The sequence below is a fragment of the Candoia aspera genome, chromosome 2 (assembly GCF_035149785.1).
Source record: "Candoia aspera isolate rCanAsp1 chromosome 2, rCanAsp1.hap2, whole genome shotgun sequence".
Taxonomy (NCBI): domain Eukaryota; kingdom Metazoa; phylum Chordata; class Lepidosauria; order Squamata; family Boidae; genus Candoia; species Candoia aspera.
Window position 1 is genome coordinate 114,027,549 of NC_086154.1, and position 19,444 is coordinate 114,046,992.

At 42.6% G+C, this 19,444-nt stretch overlaps 2 protein-coding genes across 5 annotated transcripts in view; one reads left to right on the forward strand and one right to left on the reverse strand.

Annotated features, from left to right (window-relative positions):
• Positions 1-2,872, forward strand: part of PGS1 (phosphatidylglycerophosphate synthase 1) — a 40,856-nt gene extending 37,984 nt beyond the window's left edge. For 2 of the 4 annotated variants that reach the window (XM_063293326.1, XM_063293329.1), the window contains exon 10: positions 440-2,872. The gene's annotated coding sequence lies outside the window, so the exon portion shown is untranslated. The remainder of the gene's footprint in view (positions 1-439) is intronic. The other 2 variants (XM_063293327.1, XM_063293328.1) reach the window with 2 other exon arrangements.
• DNAH17 (dynein axonemal heavy chain 17) overlaps positions 261-19,444 on the reverse strand; it is a 128,146-nt gene continuing 108,962 nt past the window's right edge. The window contains exons 71-80 of the mRNA XM_063293325.1: positions 18,835-18,983; positions 18,395-18,522; positions 17,408-17,635; positions 15,110-15,301; positions 13,704-13,883; positions 12,344-12,526; positions 11,688-11,870; positions 9,774-9,917; positions 2,151-2,376; positions 261-621 (exon numbers count right to left, since the gene is read on the reverse strand). Of these exons, the coding sequence (XP_063149395.1) occupies positions 374-621; positions 2,151-2,376; positions 9,774-9,917; positions 11,688-11,870; positions 12,344-12,526; positions 13,704-13,883; positions 15,110-15,301; positions 17,408-17,635; positions 18,395-18,522; positions 18,835-18,983 (1,861 nt within the window). The 3' untranslated portion in view covers positions 261-373. The remainder of the gene's footprint in view (positions 622-2,150; positions 2,377-9,773; positions 9,918-11,687; positions 11,871-12,343; positions 12,527-13,703; positions 13,884-15,109; positions 15,302-17,407; positions 17,636-18,394; positions 18,523-18,834; positions 18,984-19,444) is intronic.

Here is a 19,444-nt window from a genome sequence, read left to right on the forward strand (position 1 = left end):
TGGGTTTTGTGACTAGCCACCCTTGCAAGTGCAAGTAACATTTTCCCCAAGCCCCATACATGGCCAGTAAGGTGAAGATGTCTGGGCTAAGCCATGAGCTGTAAATGATAGCTAGTGCACAATCTTTGTTGTTGTTGTTGTTTTTCTGTGTGTCCTTGCAGAACCACTACTTGACCAGACAAGCTTTCTGTCCCTGAGAATAATTAAATATAGGCATGATGTTGTTAATGATCACTTCAGCAGAAACATCAGGTCAGACATACTTTAAAATAGTTTTTATTTTGCAACTTACAAACAATTAACTTGCTCTGGGTTTCTAGGGAAGGGATAAAAATGCCATGATGGAGTGGATAAAGCTTTGTCAACTCAGACATTAAATCTGTAAGAGCAAAGCAACTCCAGCAAGAATCCACTTAGCTGGCTTTTCTTTTGTTTTCAGGTTGAAAGTCCAGACATAGGTGGGACCTCTTGTGCGTGTCTTGTACACAGGACACTCATACATGTTCTTGATATCCATGCGATCCACAGGGATGGCCTTGATGAAAATGACTGGCATTGAGGGCGTCAGCTCCTTCAGGCGTGCATCACTGATGACACCCGTCTGAGTATCCCAGCGTGCACCTGCAGCAATATGGGACAGTACTCTCAAGATCAGTTGCTTTACAGCAAGGGCTAAGGAAAGGGAATTTGCATGCTTATCAACCTTCTGACTTTAGCAATATGGCTACATGCTAAACTTTGGCTTGCACATGCTTTTGATGCCATCCCAGTGGTTTACTTACATATTTTACAGGGATACGAACAAAATGAAGCAATTGGATTCATACTGTGCACTTGGCCTATAGCAGCTATTCTTTTGTTACAGAACGTTGTGCACTCCTACAAGTTCCTTCACCACTAATTACACATAGTTAAGCAGAAAAATCTAGGCTTGTTTAGCTCAATTTAAAATAACAGAAACTAAAAAAGAAAAAAAAAGTATCTTAGATACAACATCCCCAGAGTAGAAAGAATTTTAGAAGCTAACCTCTTGTTTTTAAATACTGGTAGGCATGATAATAAAATAGGCATCTGCTGCCCTCTACTGATATGACATAAAACAGGCAGCCATCCAAACACCTGTCTTGTTTCTCTTTTCTGGGTGGTGGCGATGGTGGTGGTGGTGTCAAATATTTATTTGTCAGAATGAATTTGGAGGATTAGTTCTGATAGTGCTTTGGATGCAAATAATATTGCCTAGTGACTGATTTCTAGCATAATTTCTGTCAAATAGTCTAGTATTTATATATGACTACGAAAGCTGGACACTGAAAAAGAATGAGAGGAAAAAGATAGAAATATAGTTGCCTTTGAATTTTAGATCTGGAGATGGTAACTAAGGCTATCACAGACTGCAATAACCATTCTGTCAAACCTGGACCAAATTAAAACTGACTGTTCTCTTGCAGCAATGATCACCAAACAGAAGCAAGTGGGTGATGGACTATGGAAAAAAAATCCATGTTTGTGGATGGATGGATGGATGCATCGAAGAAATGACAGGATTGTCCTTGGAAGAGCTATGAGATACGGGTAGAGTCAAGCTAAGATGATGAATATTCGTCCAGCCTGTCACCAGGTGTTGAGCCTGACTCAATAGAAACTTAGTTACCAAAGAGACTAAGCCTGGCAGGGAATTTTATTTCAAGTTACTCAAAGCTATTGCACTCCTGATGTACTGGACTGCAACTCTCATTCCCATGGCCATTATGGAAGCTGGCATTAAGCAGTAATTGAAGAGTCCTACTCATTGTTTCCTTTTAGAGTATGTGAAATGGGCACCTGTATTATTTTATTTTTCTTTGTTACATAAGTATGTGACAGTTGAAACACTGGCACAAAAAGTCTAAAAACAGAACATTCTGAAAATAAATCTTTCTCAGTAATTTACCTGTCTAGTCTCAGAGTAAAATCTAAAAGTAGAAGAACCAAGTCCTGTTTCCAAAACTGTTCTCTCTCTCCTTCCCCTGCCTGCTCAGCAGGCTGCCGTGGAAGAAAATACTGCTGTCTGTGAGCTGAAGTCATGTTTGCTGAAGGTTTCTGAAACTGAGCTGAGGGTCACAGGAAATAATGCCCATATGTTATTACACTAATAGGTCAATGGTCTTTACCTTCCATGAAGAGCCCGTGCACATAGGAGCCTTCTCGAGGTGGAGCTGTCATATCTTCCCTGTTTTTCTTGGTAACTTCCACTGAAAGACACATTCTGTCAAGAGGCCATTCATTTTTCCTAGCCATGGACTGCATAATGGCAGTCAGGAAAGACTGAGGATTGAAGAAACCTGCTAGCCACACAGTTGTGGGTAGGGCAAAATCTGTGGTCCAAGCCTCCAGCTCCTGGAAATGAAAACAGTGATAGCAGATTATAGATAAGCATGTTAAGGAGCCATACATACTTCATACTGCAGCTTTAATTCTCCCTGTGCATTCCTTAAAAACACCCACAGCTCGAATGGCAAGATCAGTTAAATAAAATTTGCTGAACAAACTGGAGTAGGCACTTTGAGATTTGTGTGATAGCCGTCTCTTTGTTTTGCTGTGTGTACTATTAAACTGTTAAGGTACAGACACTTTGGCACTCTTCTACAATTTTAAAAACTTCTTTCTACAAAGCAAACTTACAAGAGAATTGGATCACAAATGGATCACACTGTTGGTGTAATGTATTGTAAATTTGTTCCTTCTCTAGTCCTCTGCAAAACCAATGGGGGGCGGGAGGGGGAATTGCTGCTGGAAGAATGACCTAGCTGGATTTCTGGAGAGATGTCTATTGCTGACCATTATGATAACCTTGGGTAAAACACTGCAATAAACTCATTCTTTTACTGAATAATGTGCATGATTACATGAGTCTGTTTTGTTCTGCTTCTATTAATATTTAATTTTTAACAGGAAAAATGAATTAAATGGGTCAATGAGAAGCAAAGAGATGTTGCAGAGATCTGGAAGAAGATAAGAAAATGAATATAAAGCTTTTTTTGATGGCTGGGATCCCAACTCATTCTTCTTTTAATGTTTAAAGGTAGTGGTGGCAGATCCTTCCTGGCGACAGCCAATTGTTTTTTTTTTAATGCCGGCAGGCCACACGCTGTGCAGGCCTGCTTTATGGAAACATTAATCCCAGGACTAACAACAGAGACAGCGATGCAATATCTGGAAACAATAGTCCTCCCACACATGTAACTCAAACGATATATCCGTTACGTGGATGGCATGTTTGTGATAGTCAGAGAAGAACAATGGAAAACACAGTAACATCTTTAATAGTTAATAATTTAATCTTTAATTTCACAAGAGAAGAAGAGAACAGTAACAGACTACCCTTCCTAGATATTCTCATCAGCAGAGGAAACAGTGCCAAACTTCCAACTCAGGCATATTGAAAAATAACATTCAAACCAAGTGCTGCAGTACCAGAGCAACAGTCCAACTGTCCACAAGAAAAGCTGTATAAGAATGCTATACGGACAAGCAAAAACATATTACGGCAGCCCAGAACGTCAAAGAGAAGAAACATTACGTTTACAGCATAGAAAAAAGTGTCTTTTCTGTGCAGCCAACTAGAACACAACCATCAAAACCCATGAAAAGAATAATTCTCACATACATACATACATACATAGTGACGCTCTTGATCCTTTAGTTATTAAATCAAAACTCCTTACACAAGTCACTTAGGAATATGAAGGAACCTTTATTCAAAACTAAAGAACAGTCATGCAGCTGGCAGTTTTAAATCCCCCAGATTCCTCCCCACCAGTGAGTTGTGAATTCCCCCCCTTCTCCTTCCTTTGCTGATTTCAGGTCTTCCCAGCCACAGTCCTTCAAGCTGGCAATTGCTCTCTTTGATCTGTCCGTGGTGCTGAAATTCGCACCACAGTCCTTTGATCCTGGCAGCCTCTTGCTTGGCTAAAATCCTCCCGTGCACATTTGCGCCCACCCTGCAGTTGCTTCCTGCTTTGATAGATCCCCAGGAGGTTCCCTCCTTATGCCTGTAATAGGATGTTTGGCACCAGGTGCCCTGGCAGGATGCACATCCTGACATCCTGCCCCCCAAACATAATCTTCCCTGTTTCTTTCGACCTCTACTTTGGCTTTGCTGGGAATCTGTCATGGAATTTTTTCACTAGGCTAGGTGCTTCCACATGATTGCTGTCCATCCACTTATTCTGAGATTTGGGGATATGTTTCCACCAAACTAAATACTGTAACCTCCCTCATTGTCGTCTGGAATCCAATCTCACTTGCACTTCAAAGTGCTGCTCTCTGTTAACTAATACAGTAGATTCTCAGTTAACCAGAACTCAAGCAACCAGAACTCTGAAGCAGCTGGCAAAAAAAATCGAAGAAGTAATATAGTAGACTCTCAGTTAACCAGAACTCACTCTCAAGCAACCGGCAAAAAATGGAAGAAATAATACTTTAAATAAAAATTTAATAGTAACTCTCAAGCAACCAGGAACTACATTTATCTGGCATCTACCAATCCCCATGGGTGCTGGTTAACTGAGAGTCTGTTGTGTTGGGGTTGGTGGGGATTGTCCTGGGTGCCAGCGCTCTGAGTCCTTAACTGGTTTTAGTAAACTGCAGTGGAAAGCGGGGTGGATTTTTCTCAAGTTCTTTGGTAACTGCAACTGCACTGTCACATTATTATTTTGGTGATGGGGAAAGGCCCCACGTACTTCGCACCTAGCTTTTTCGAAAGCTGTGAGGACTTTTAAGAACTTGGTGGACAAATATACTTTCTCCCCCACTTTTAGTTGCCATTCCGGTGCTCTCTTGCAGTCAGCATATTTTTTGTAATTTTCCTTAGCGTTTTTCAACACTTCCTCTATTACTGGCCATCCGTCTGCTATGTGCTTCACCTATTCATCTAGCGGAATGATTTTGGACTTGCCTTTTGCAGTTCTGAGAATGCCACGAGCTCCTGCCCATTTACTACTTGAAATGGTTGAATCCCAGTACTCTGGTGCACTGAGTTGTTGTATGTTACTTCCACAAGTAACATACTTGTGGGAGATTAGGTGGGAGTAAGTCCACCTAATCATCCTGTTGATAGCTAATATAACACCTAAGATATTGCTTCAGGACCTGGTTGAATCATTCACATGCTCCGTTCATCTCTGGATGATGACTCGAGCTCAGCCCCTGCCCCACGCCAATTATTTTGAGAAATGCCCTCCAAAATTTTGAGGTGAATTATACATTTCAGTTGCTCACAATCCGCTCGGGGGTTCTGTGTAATCTATACGTGTGCTCCACAAACAGCTTGGCTAGTTGCCCTGCAGTCGGTATGCTAGTGTAGGGAATGAAGTGGGCTTGCTTTGAAAATAAATCAGTCACCACCCAGATCACCGTTATCTTGCGGCTCTCGGGCAATCTACTATGAAGTCCATGGATATTTGCTTTCAAGGGTGTGTGGGGCTTGCTACATTTTGTAGCAGTCCTCTGGGCTCCCCCCCCCCACTCTTTTGGCCATGGCACAGATCGGGCAACTGGCTACATACTCCTCTACATCCTTACGAAAAGTTGGCCACCAGAATTGCCGTCTTAATAGGTGTAAAGGTTTTAGGAATCTGAAATGCCCTGCGACTTTGCATCGTGACCCCTCTGTAGTATTTTTCTTCTCAATGGCTCCAGAACATACAGTCTATCTCCACTCCACCAAAATCCTTGTCTCTCTATCAATTTGTCTTTATGGGCTTGCAGCCACACATCAACTTGTCATACTGACCGTAGCTCATTTTGCATGTCCTCTACACGTAGGGTGGGTTTAGACTTCTGACTCCTAGTGACCGCTGCCATCCCCAGCTGTTGGGTAGGGAGGATTGTGTCTACCACCTCTCTCTGGCTGTTGTGTTGCGGTAGCTGGGATAAAGCATCAGCCAAAAAATTCCTTCCCCGTGGGAAATACTTTAGGTTGAAACTGAACCTGCTAAAGAACTTTACCCACCTAATCTGCTTGGGGTTTAGCTTTCTTGGGGTGTGCAGCACTTCTAAATTTTTATGATCTGTCCAGACCTCAAAAGGATGAGCTGCCCTCTCTAGTAAATGCCTCCAAGTCATGAAAGCCCAGTGTACTGCAAACGCTTCTCCTACATGTGCCAGCAGCACCCAGTGTCAGTGAATTTACAGGAGAGGTAAGCACATGGTCCTAGCTCCCCTTCCCCATTCTTTTGTAAAAGGATAGCCACGTCTGATGCATTGACCTGCACGACCAGGGGCTTTGTGGGGTCAGGGTGTCTTAACACCGGCTCCAAGGTGAATAGTGATTTTAATTGCTCAAAAGGTGCCTGGCATTCTGCTGTCCACTGTACGGCTGCCCTGGGTCTCTTTGCCCCTTTCGCGTTTCCCTTTCCTTTTGTTTTTAGCAAGTCAGTGAGAGGTAGAGCCACTTGTGCAAAGTGGGGAATAAACTGCCACTAAAAGTTGGCAAACCCCAGAAAACTTGGTAGCTGCCTTGTTTGAGGGGGCTCCCATGCCACCACATCCCGTACTTTCCCCAGGTCCATCTCAATCCCCTTGCTTGATACCCGATACCCCAGGTAATCCAACTGTTCTCTGTGGAATTCACATTTTGAGAGCTTAGCGTACAGTTGCTTCTGTAGGAACTGTTTCAGCACCTCTCTCACCAAAGCCACATGCTCCATTGTTTCAGTGTAGACCAGGATATCATCTAAATAGACTAGCACCCCCGGGTACAGAAAATCGTGCAGCACCTCATTTATCAATTGCATGAAGACCCCCAGGCTCCCCCTCAATCTGAAGGGCATTACTAAGCAATTAAACACTGGTTTCCATTCATCCCCCTCACGTATTTGTACTCGGAAGTATGGTTCCCTTAAGTCCAGCTTGGTGAAGATCCTCCCTTTTGACAGGTGTGCCAACATGTCCTTCATCAGCAGTAAGGGGTACTTATTTGATGTACAGATGGCATTCAACCCCCGGTAATCGGTGCACAATCTCAAGGATCTGTCCTTGGTTCTGAATAGGATGGGTGCAGCCATTGATGAATTGGCCAGGCGAATGAACCTCGCTCTAAGTTTTTGTCAATGAACTCCCTCAGTGCCTCCAGTTCCTTGTGAGTCATGGAGTACAGTTTACTCTTGGGCAATACTGCGTCTGGTTCCAATTCTATAGTGCAGTCTGACTTTCTGTGGGGGGAGCTGGTTGGACTCCACTTCCCCGAACACTTCCTTTAAATCTCTGTACTGCAGGGGAATGAGGTTGCTTTCCTCTCCTGTCACCCCCACCACCACCAATTCGGCAGCTGCCCCTATTAGTTCAGGTGCTGCCTTCCGCGTTTTAGGAGTTGACTCCTCGTAAGTTCCGTCCTTGAAAGTTAACTTCCCAGTTACCCAGTCCACCTGAGGGTTTTGTGCTTGCAACCATGCTACTCCCAGCACTACAGGCTGATCAGAGGTCGGGGCCACTATAAACCTTAGAGTCTCTATGTGGCTCCCTATTCGCATCTGAACCCTTTCGGTGCAGTACTCCAGAGGGCCCCCTCTCATTTCTGTCCCATCAAGTTGAATGAAACTTATAGGCTCCTTTAGTTTTCTCGCTTTCGGTCTTGGTCCGGTTACTAGGGTAGGGTCATCTCATGCACCCCAAATCCAGCAGGCCTGCTAGACTCACATTGCCGCCCCCCCACAATGTCTTGATCTGCACCCTCACAAGCATTGCTGGGCAGTTCGCACTCACCATTGGGTCTTCACGCCCACATGGCTTAGCCTGTTCCTTGGAGCAGCTCAGAACAAGCTCATGCCATTTCCCGTCAGCTGGATTTCTTCAGTTGAGTCTCCCCCTTCTGATGAGAATTCACAGGTCTTCACAGCGGCTGCAGTTCCCTTGGGTTTCACGCCTGGGGTCTTAGCACCACTCTCCCCCATCCTACTGTTTGTCAGAGTCAACAATTGCAGGCAGCTGGTGATGCAATGCCCTTCTTTGCCACATTTAAAACACAATCGTCTCTTGGCCCTTCACTCCTTTTCCTCTTCCCATGACTTACACATTCCCCACTTCTCTGGTGCAGGGGTCGGTGGCGCTGGTTGCTTCCCTACCGTTTGGGCTCATTACTGTCTCTTGATGGGAATTGCATATCTTCTACTTCACCAGCCAGGCAAATCCATCCTCTCAGGGTTCTGGGGTCCCCCCTTGCTAAGGACCACTCGAGGATCTCTGGGTGCAGTCTCCCTTGGAAGTATTCAATATTCAGTGATTCTGGCCAGTTGGTTAGCTTTCTGGCCAGCCTTTTAAACTCCATAGCGTATTCTGAGACAGACCTGCTTCCCTGCTTAATGTACTGCAGTCTTGTCTTAGCCCTCATCTTAGGGGATCTTCAAATCTATCCCTTAGAGCGCTCATAAAGCTCTCAAAATGGACCAGTTCTGGAGCTTCTGAATTGTGCAACTCCACTAACGATTCTGACACCTCGCCTTCAAGATGGGTTGAGATGTACTGCACCTTGCAGTCTTCTGTGGGGAAAGAGCCCCCCATTCCTCCATGAACCCCCTCACATGGGTTAGGAAGCAGGCCAGGCTTTTGGGGTCCCCAGCGAACTTCACCCTCAAGTCTCTTACCCGGTCCTTCAAGCCTGCAATCACTCTCTTTGATCTGTCCATGGTGCTGAAATTCGCACCACAGTCCTTTGATCCTGGTAGCCTCTCGCTCGGCTAAAATCCTCCCGTGCACATTTGCGCCCACCCTGCAGTTGCTCCCTGCTTCCTGCTTTGATAGCTCCCCAGGAGGTTCCCTCCTTATGCCCGTAATAGGATGTTTGGCACCAGATGCCCTGGCAGGATGCAACCGGCCACCATGGCAGGATGCACATACAGTACGTACATACATATATAAAATCACAAGCAGATTACTTCATTCACTAGGCATTGGAGTAGTGCACAAACCAACAAAATCCCTCCAAAACATTTGAAGCAAACTCGAAGATCCAACAAGCAAAGAAGACAGAACAGGAATTAATTACAAGGTACAATGCAAGGACTGTGAATGCCACCATGTAGGAAAAACAGGCAGAAGATTATCAGAACAAATCCATAAACATCTGTTCTCACAAGACATGATGACAATTCTTTAATTTCACAGCACGTAGACAAATTTAACCATAAATTCAACTGGGAAACTGTTTTAGATCAATGCAAAAGAATTCCTGGAAGCCAGGCATTCTGATAGATCAGCCATTAACAGACACATGGAGGTAATCCCAGTGTACAAACTACAAAAAAACAAACAAACCCAAGAAGGAAGCAAACAGCCTCGGGCACATTCTTCCTTATCCTCCAGCAATCAACAAGAAGGGACTTTAAGTGAGAACAACATGACAAGTAGGAACAATCTACTGTGCAATGAAGCGATAGAGCCAACCAAGCCAGGTAAACCAATCAGAAACAGGTAGACAAACTACACCAATCCTGATCAACACAGGTAGGACAAGCTGCTACACATAAAAAGCCAGCAAACCCCTCTCCCTTGTGTCAGAGCACTGACAATGTTACCTAGTTTGGTAATGAAAGAAAACACTGACAATGTTACCTAGTTTGCAAGAAGAAAACCAAGCTCAGCAAACAAAGATCCCAATATGAGAACAATGCTTAAGGGCAGGTTTTCAGCTTTTTAGAAAAATCAGCCTTAAGAATTTACAACAAATTTTACCACAAAGTACTTAAAAAAAAGAGAGAGACTGTGCAAGGTTTTAACTAAGGTTTCATAGCCCTCACCCTGATCCGGAGCAGTAGGTCTGCATACCATGCTGCTAAGCTAAGTAAAGATGGATAGGCACGTTTTGTCCAGGATTCGGACACATTGTCATAGTAAAGAGCATTGGATAGTTCCTCCATGTCTGTTGTGATTGTCAGCTCACCCTTTGGAAAAAGTAAAAGAAAAGTTTTTAATTGGTTGTTGCTGTTAATCAGAACATCCTGTCTGAATATATTGTCTGTCTAAATATTTTCAGTGTAACTAAGGAAATGGCATCCCACTTGGTCCTGATTATCTGAATGTTAATAAAGGTCCTTTCAGAATTGTATTATCCAATAAGCAAATTGTTGTTCCCTTATGGGGAGCTTTCAGCATTTTCCCTCAAGTTAATTACGGTACTATGGCAATTTAAATTTCCCAACATACTACTATGAAAAATAAGGTTATATTCCCAGTTAACTGTTAATAACTGCCAGGGCTGAAATTAGGTGATTGACTGATTGTAATATGAATAACGAACATAAGCATAGCATACACACACGTAATTTTCTACTCTAAAAATCAGTTCCTTTATGCCTCTGAATGCTTGTGCTTTAGAGTTTCAACATGAAAATCTATCCAGGTTTTTGAGCAACCCCATATAGCTTTTAGCTTCCAGCTAAGCATTTAAAAGGACTCCTTTGCAAAGAGTATTAGTACTTTGAAGACTACCCCCAGTGGCTGTGTTGCAATTCCTGGAGAAGTGCTGTCTGTTCATGTACAGACTAATGCAAACAACTAGAGACAGTTTTTAAAGCAGCTGTATGAGCCTTCCAGAAGATGCAGCTGCATTAATGCATAAAGGAGAAATGTTTGCACAGCACCATTACATTGCTTCACTAAGCCTCCTCAAGGCATATTGTATGTAATGTTACACACACACAAACACACACACACAGCCTTAAACTGCCTTAGTTTTCAGCCCAATGCCTGCTAACAACCCTTAGCAGGGTTCTCTGGCATCTTGGAGGCCAAAATAACTTTAAACCCTTAAGTGCAACCCCTGGTGGAAAATATTTGCTGCCCTGTACTGTATGATTGTGGAGACTTCTCAGAATTAATCCTTCTTGTTGGATGGTTTGGCATAGCTTCTGGACTATACATTTTCTATACTGTATACTGAAGGCAAGCAATTGCCAGTGCATGAAATTATATCTCAGCCACACTTTGGATCAATCGCCCTCAATTTTCACATGTTTAAATACACAGATTTTGTTACTCAAAGGAAACTATTCTGAATTTAAGACAATTCACCCCAAAAGGAAGAACAGATCTAATATGTACAGATCTAATTCAGTGCAGTGCACAGCTTATCAACCTAAAGTTGCCCACTCCAGCTGAAAGCAGTCCTGGAGATTTCATCCTCTCAGTGTATGTGAGTGGCAGGCTTGTTCTGTATATGTGCATGCATGCCCAAGGGTAGGGCAAGGACAAAAAAAAAAGCGGGGGGTGTATATTAATTGAGTATCTGCTTAAATTTGCCTAACCCCACCCCATCTGTATAGATCAGCCATTTTCTCTCTCATAGAGAAATACCCGGTATGCATAACAGTCTCTCTACAAAAACAGCAAAAAAGAGATGTTGGGGGGGGGATCAGGAGGCAGATGGGATAAATGGAAGGGGAAAGCAAGAGAAAGGGCAGTGGGGAATAAACCAATGAGGTGAGGGTAAGGGGTAACTTGCACAGAAGAAAAGAAAAGCCCTATTTTGGTGTTACAAAAAGGATTAAATTCAGCAGAAGGGTATTTTTGTCTACCAACTGAAGCTTGTTGATCTCACATATTACCAAGAAACAATTTTCCACTCATTTTTCCTGGATCAGTATACCAGCTGAAATAGCTGATAATTGTGTTATTGCAGATAGCCCTAGCAAGAGAATGTAATACGCAGTCACCTTAAGTCCCAAGTTCAGTTCCTTCAAAGAGCGTCTGATTTCACTGGTGAGGATGTTCATTCGTTCACATTCCTGGAAAGCAACTACTACGTATGGTGTTTTCTCAGCTGCTTTTGCTATAATTTCCACCATGTTGAAGGGCTCTGGAAGCCGATCCAAGATCTCATCTAGCACTGATTTCACCTGACACACAAAAGGCCAATTATATGTTTTATTGCTTGTCACAGTTTACTGAGTAAGCAAAGTACTTGAATGATCAATCTATTTCATTTTATCCCTCATTTCCTTGTGGTCAAAGAAGAGCCAAGCCAAGGCCAGCCCAAAAACCCAAGAAAAGGTAAAGATGTTCTTAAGTGTCAATCCTGGGGCTGCAACCAGGCAGTTTTCTTGACAGCATCTTGGAAGTGGTTAGACCCTACCATCTTCAGGGATTTTTTTTTAATTGTCTAGTCAACAGCCCTGGATATTCCCAAGTGGTCTGCCATCCAAGCACTAACCAGATCCAACCCAACTTAAATATGAATCAGAGATCAACCAACTTCTACAAAACAAGACCTGACAGTGGGAGAGGCAGAGCAAGTGGGGAATTTAAAAGAATCAAATACTAGTAATAATAATCAAATACCATACTCTTAAGAAATGACACGGATCCTTACCTTTTCTTCACGGGATACACCAGTTCCTCCTCCGGCATCGGATTCTTTGGGTTGCATCTCCAGCACTGTGCGGAAAAGTTTCTCTGAGGTAATAGTGAGGAAACCAATCTCTGCGTTTGGATGGAGCCCATACAGGTAAGGGCTCTCAGGTGGTAGGTTTTCATCAATATACTCGTGATAGCCCTATGAAACATGTATTTTATAGAAGTATTAGCTGATACTCAGCAATTAGTTCATTCAAGTAGCCCAGCCTGTGCATTCTGACCTTCACCTGAAGGCTTCCAGTCTACTTTGTGTCCAGAGCCAAAGCTGCTCTTTTGATAAACCTCCAGGTTTTCTCTGGTGCCTTAAAACATCTGGTAAATTGATCTCATGTTGAGAGGCATAAATTAATTCAGTTTCTGTTTCCCATAAAAGCCTGTTTCTACTAATTCTATCGATACAACTTGTGAAAACTAGACTGCAACCTCATCATTCCAGCAAGGGCTGTTAGGAAGATGGATAGAACTAGGTACTTTCTGATTGGTTAGCTAAGCTTGGGATATCAGACAGTATTTTCCTTGATTGGCTAAAACAGTCAGTCTCCCTAAAGAGGCTGGTGCCCAATTTCCTGCACATTCTCTGAAGGAGGAGAGTCTCCATAGAGAAAAAGAAAACAAAGGCAGGCAGGCAGAGAGTCTTTCTACCAACATCCCAATGGGATAATTCCCAGATTGTAATGAATAGGTTTAGCTAGCAGCCATATTTACTTTGTTTGAATTCTGTGAGATTCGTGTCTTCTGTTACTTTTCCTATATTTTCCTTTTCCCAAGAAATGCCTTTTCATATCTAGAGATTTGGCTTTGTAGGTTGAATAAGAGCATTTCTCTTAAAACCTTCCCCACGTACAAGACTGCATTGTTATGGAGCTGCTGTTTCTGTTTCAGGACTGGTAAATAGCTAGCTAGGGCTAGGGCTGACCTGAAGGATGAAGGGCTCCTCAGTTGATGGACTGGGGGCCTCAGGAGGGCCAGCCTGACCAGTGACAGCCTCCTTTCTTGGGATCTCTTGGAAGAAGGCCAGTGAGATTTTAAATTATCCCCCCAAACTACGTCTCCCATTTGATAGTCCTGTCAGGAACGTCTGTCTAACTTGCTTACAATTAAAATGCTTTTTCTCATAGCCATCTGAAAACTGCTTTGGCTTGCTCCAGATTAGCTTTCTATATCCTCCAAGTCAAGATGAATCCAAGTCAACTTTCTCTCTCTCCCCCTGTTTTACTACTGGTTATGTATGTGGCAAGTATCTGGTGGGTGAAGTGGCAATCTTTACTGCCCTGCCTGCCTGATTCTCTGTACCGCTAGATACACCCTGTTTTCACCTTGTAATCACTATTGGGTGGAATGAGGAATCCTGGAGCCAGAAACATTTCGCCTTCCAGCATTTCCATGCGGATGTATTCGGCGAGGTAAGTCCGACACAATCTGCGGTCCCAGTCATCAGTAATATGTCCTCCATACATGATTTCACCAAAGAGATACCGTAAATCATCCCATGGGACCTAGAGAGTGATGGACAATATTCCTGGCTGTGATATTAGCAGGTAGAACTCTATTCCTTGGACCATAATACAAAGGAATGCAGCTTTTTAGTAGAGAATAGCCACAGTATGGCTTCCCCAATTAGTGCCTGCCTGTTGTGTTGAAACTGGAACTCCCAGAATTCCTAGAGTGTACAGTGCATTTTTCAAATAGTACTTTTCAGAAAATGAATGGTAATATAGAGAATATTTTATTTCAGGACTGCAGAAATATTTATCTTGATTTATCTTCAGACTATCATCTGAAGCAAATAAATGCTTTTTGGCAGCTGTGGGGTACACATAGATTTGGGGAGGCTTGAGGACTCCAGTTGATGAAACGAGGATGTAAACTAGGGCTGTGTCATGCAAGGGGGTGGAGCCTGAATCCCCACCTCCAGTATTTATTATTTTAGTTTGTATGGCTGACCACTTGGCATGGGACTCTAGGCATTTAACAGAGGAAAAATAAAATAAAAAGTACAATAGAAATTATTAAAAACTCATAATGACGGAGGCAACTTCCATTTAAAAACAAGAAAAATGGGCTCATGTAACATTCTGGCCTAGTGCCTGGGGAAGAACCAGTTTTCAAGGCCTTTCTAAAGGCCACCAGGTTACTTTTTAAGACACATTTTTAAACACAAGCACATTTCATATTTAAACCAGATTTACAGATTTACAGGCAGGGTCTCAAAATTTGGCAATGAAGTTGGGGAGGAATTCATGGGGCCACAAAAAAAGGGGGGGGTCTGGGTGTCACAGCCTTGGGGGTCCATTGATACCCTTATAGAAGGAAGAGTTCTTACAGAACTGCTTCTCCCATTTTTTCCTGTATAATGGCATAGAAATTGCATGGAGTACAACAGGAATCTGCAAGAGATTTTGAGGGAAGTAATAAAATGATTCTCATTATGCTGACCCACAATTTGTGTTTGCAGAAACACGAGAGTTTTACTTTTCAGTTGCTGGAAATGTTGCCCTCATTTAAAGCAGTTCCATGTCAAAAAGTGGAGAACTCCTTTTGACAAAGTCTAGGAGCCCTGACCCCACCCCCCCAAAAAAGGAAACACGCTGTCTACAGCGATATGCTGCCCTGTGCAATGTTGCTTTATTCCTCACAAATCTAGTTCATTAATCAAGCCATTGGAAAAGCAGACTATTAGTTATTACTTTATAATTGCACTAGCATGCAAATGAGTTTCTACCTTCACGTTGGCTTCCAGGTAATTATACAGGACATTGATGGAAATGGTGAGATCTCCATTGTTAAAGGGGTAAGACCTGTTCCAACCCTGTGCTCCAAATTTCCTCCGTTCTGCTACCACTGCATGGAAGTAGCAGAGGGCAAAGAGAATGCACTTGAACTCAATTTCCTTGGTGCACATTTCCAGGGTATCCTAAAAGGGTATGTGAAAAGTAAAGAGGGAATACTTTTGCACAAAATAGTATGCTATCATTGCTGTTACTATGCTTATTGCTGTAATTCAGGCTAATCGCTCAGGAGCCCCCAGGAGATCTACATTAAATTCCTTTGGCCGTAACCCGGGGGTGGTTCTTCTATGCTAGGCAGCCTCTTGCTCTGTTCAGGACGTCCACAAGATCCTCTCATTCACACACCCTCATTTTCTCTCCCTCAGAATGCAGGATGCTGAACGCTTTCTGTTTTCAGAAGAATGGAGGAACAGCATGATTCCTTCAGGTCTATCTGCCTTTAGAGCTACTCACCCACCACTTTAATAGGATTTTAAGTTAGGCACTAACGTATTGGGGAGAGGGCCCCGTCATACCTTCTTACGTGCTCATTACAGTTCTGTAGGGAGTGCCATATTATGACCACAGTCTTTTTAAACTGGTATTTTAATTAATGTTAAATAGTTATCCAGCCATAGTCCTTCATAATTAAGGACAGGAATAGTACTGTAACATTGTATTACTATATTTTTAATTATAAACACAGTATTTTTCAGTTACCAATACAAATCATGTTGCAAAAGTGGTAGTGACTTCATATGATGATGATGATGATAATAGAAAACAAACGAACAAAAACCTCCCACAAAAACACCCTCCCCACAAAACGTAGCACTGTAGTATTACAGCAGTCTACCAATCTTTCATTTAAAAAGTAGAAATATACTTTGTTGCTAATTAAAATATGGGTTTAAAAATAAATGGCATCCATTGGCAGGGTTACAGGAGCTGTGAGCTAAATTTCAAATAGCCTCACCCGCAGTAGCTAGGTAGGTATCAAAGGAATGTTGTAGGATGGATGTAAAGTACTCCTCCCACTGTGGAAACTCAACGGGGAGCCTGCAATAGCACAGCAATGACAAGGGCTTTTTCTGGAGTAATCTAAAGGTCACTATCGGTCTCAGAAAATATTACTCTCAAGTAAATGCCCAGGGCTTTAGGAACACTCTCATTCCAATTATTTTCAGAGAATTCAGAGTTAATATAGAATTCTGATGGAGAATAGTAGCTGTGGAAAATTAAATAGCAATCAGAAGGAAGGAAGCAGCAAATCAAAGGGCTGCCAGCAAATCCTAGGCTTTCAAGGCTCCAGCACAGTGCAGTAGTTAGGTCAGGGTTACTCAACCAGGGTTCTGTGGAGCCCTAGAGTTCTGCAAGAGGTCACTGGGGGTTCCTGGGAGATCATGATTTATTTAAAAAATTATTTCAAATTCAGGCAACTTCACATTAAAGAGGCAAGCTTCATTCTTTTTGTTTAGTTTAAGAATGCTGTTAATGCGTATATGCAGGCCTACACATGAAACAAATATAATAATTTTGTAACTTCTGGTCTGTATTTCAGCCTGGATGTGCAGGGGTTCCCTAAGGCCTGAAAAATATTTCAAGGGTTCCTCCAGGGTCAAAAAGTTGAGAAAGTTTGGGTTAGACAGTACCATTTTTGCCTTACCCCAATTCTTTGCTGAATCCTTCAGTTCTTAATTTAGCATTTTAATTTTATCTTCAGACTGCCTACCACCAAAGCCCTTGTTTAGAAATTCATTCAAGATCAGAATTCTGTTCCCACAAAGGCATGTGCTTTTTTAATTTCAGTATTTTGGCTAGAAGGAGTCACAGTTCTGATATACAGAATGGGAATGGCTCTCCCAGATGCTACCAGAAGAAAGGAAAGGACTAATTTTAGGTCCTGACTTGACCCCAACTATGTTTTTGAGATAGTGACAATTCTGCTAAGTCCTCATCTTGTTTGGTGTTGTCTGCCATGTCACCACTGGGCACTTTGTAAAGGTCTAAAAATTTACCTAAGCAAACCCAAAAAAAAGATAATCTAAACTTGAGGGGAATAAACAGTACATGGGCAGAACACAAAGGCTGTCCTAATCTCCAGAAGCAAGGCAAGTCTTTAGTAACTGTTCTAGCCAACACACTGCTGGCAGTCCTCCCAAAATAAGGAAAACCAATTCTTCTACTAGTATTTTAGAACTGTGACTTGAGGCTAGAAAGGCATAACAAATTGGACAGGTGAGTCTGTTTACCTGCGTAAAGAGGTCGAGGGCTTTGTGTAAGTTGGCATGCATGCCAGTTGGAGGTTCATTTGTGATTTTAATGGCATTTTCCAGCAGGCCCTGAGGAATAATGTGAGAATCTGGAGAAGGAGCAGGTTCAGCACTCATGAATACGCGGTAATCGTTATGACTCCCAATGCTGTAGCGTTCAACTTTCTTATCCAGCGTGCCCAGCCACTTGGCTACCAGATGTATATTCTGCAAGATTATAAAATTATGTTATTTGGCACTGAGGAAGTTTAGCCTCTCTCTTCTTCTCTCTCTTTGGTCTGAGCCCACTCTGGCAAAGACTAGACTGCTATTTTAAACTGCCCTTGTCTCCTGTTCCAAGGCTTGGGTCTTTTCTAGTGAGAAATCTTAGAGAAAATGCTCAGCCTTCTGCATTATTCTATGAAGTTGTAGTGAGCAATTCATTCTCTGCTGACTCTGCTGTGTGTTTAAAGTTGCTTGCACTGTATATTATTTATGATTTCTTCTCTATGAGTAATGTGCTAGCCCAGAGCAGCACCTGATATCTCTTGTATTTAAGGAGTAATACCATTATGTAACTCTGTGTGCTCCTTGGATCAGCCTTATTACTAAAAATACCCCACCTTTTGAGAAGCAGAGGGAAGGGGTACAATCACATTATGAAATTATTAAACTTCTCTGAAATGGTGGATACTTCTGTCCAAAGGCTGCAGCAGGGTCCTTGGCACACAATAGTGTGGTTGCCTTGTGACAACCATTGCCGGTGTGCATTCTGCATTTCTGGACAAAGGATATCCAGCAAATATTTGGAGATTTATTTATTGTAGGTTTGTTTTTGGATCAGACTGCAGACAGTTTGTGCAATCTGTGGTGACTATTCATTGACTGACTAATTGTTTAATCATGTAGGAAAGGGAGTACTGTATGGAATCAGTACAGCTGACAAATCTAGAAGCTGTAAACAGGAAATCTATGGGTATTTAATACCTGGAGAATGACCCAATGTCCCTCTACTGCAGCCACATCCAGAGCGTTTTCAGCCACAACCTCTTGCCCTTGTCCCAGGGACACATTATGGATTTTCCCATTGTCTATGGTGAAGCCAAGCTTTTGACCTAGGAGCAATAATACAATTTAAAAGCTGCAGCTGTTCGTTGCTTGTTCTTGTCCTATTTTCCTTGTGCATTGCCCATGCCAGTGTGTGACCATCTGTAAAATTAGTAACTTTGTTGTCTGTCTGTGGACAGCACCAGCCAATGTCTTATTGGCTATAGGGAGTATTTAGTGCAGGGAGTGTATCACCTCACAAGGTGGTTGTTGTGGGGAAAATAGGAGGAAGGAATATTGGGTACGTTCCCCCCCTTGAGTTACTTATAAAGATAGTAAAGGTGGGATAATTTTTTTTAAAAAAAGCTCTATCAACTTACCTAGGGCTTCAACATCTTTCAGGGGATCAACTCCAGGAGAGAGAATGAAAAATATTGGTGTGGATGGACTGCTTTCTTCATAGGACTTGGAGAATTCAACACTTCGCCCTTCAACAAATTTACTTCCCATCTTCTCTTCCACAAAGTTTCTGAGAAAATCGTATTTTTGGAAAGGGGGAGAGAGAGAGAGAGAGAGAGAGAGAGAGGAGAGCAGAGACAGAGTTTACAGATACCTCACTAAAACAAACAGAATCTGGGGAATTATCAACCCATAGCTTCAGTCACAGGAACTTTAGGTTGTAATCCTGTCAGCAGCTGCTTAAGAGTAAGTTCCACTGAATTCCATGAGGCAGATTTAGGCACACTTGCTCTTACATTGTTAGAACAGAGATACAAATAATTGAGACTGGTACTTTCTCCACTGTGAACTGATGACAGAGCCGCTCCACATGAAATAGCACTGGAAATGGCAGAGGCCCAATGGAATCCAGTGGTAGTTCTCTAATACATTAACAGCTTTCTGCATGAATGGTCTTACAGCAAGCAACATAGTGCCCTCCAGATGTTTCGGACCACAGCTCCCCAAAACCCTGCCTACTGGCCATGCTGG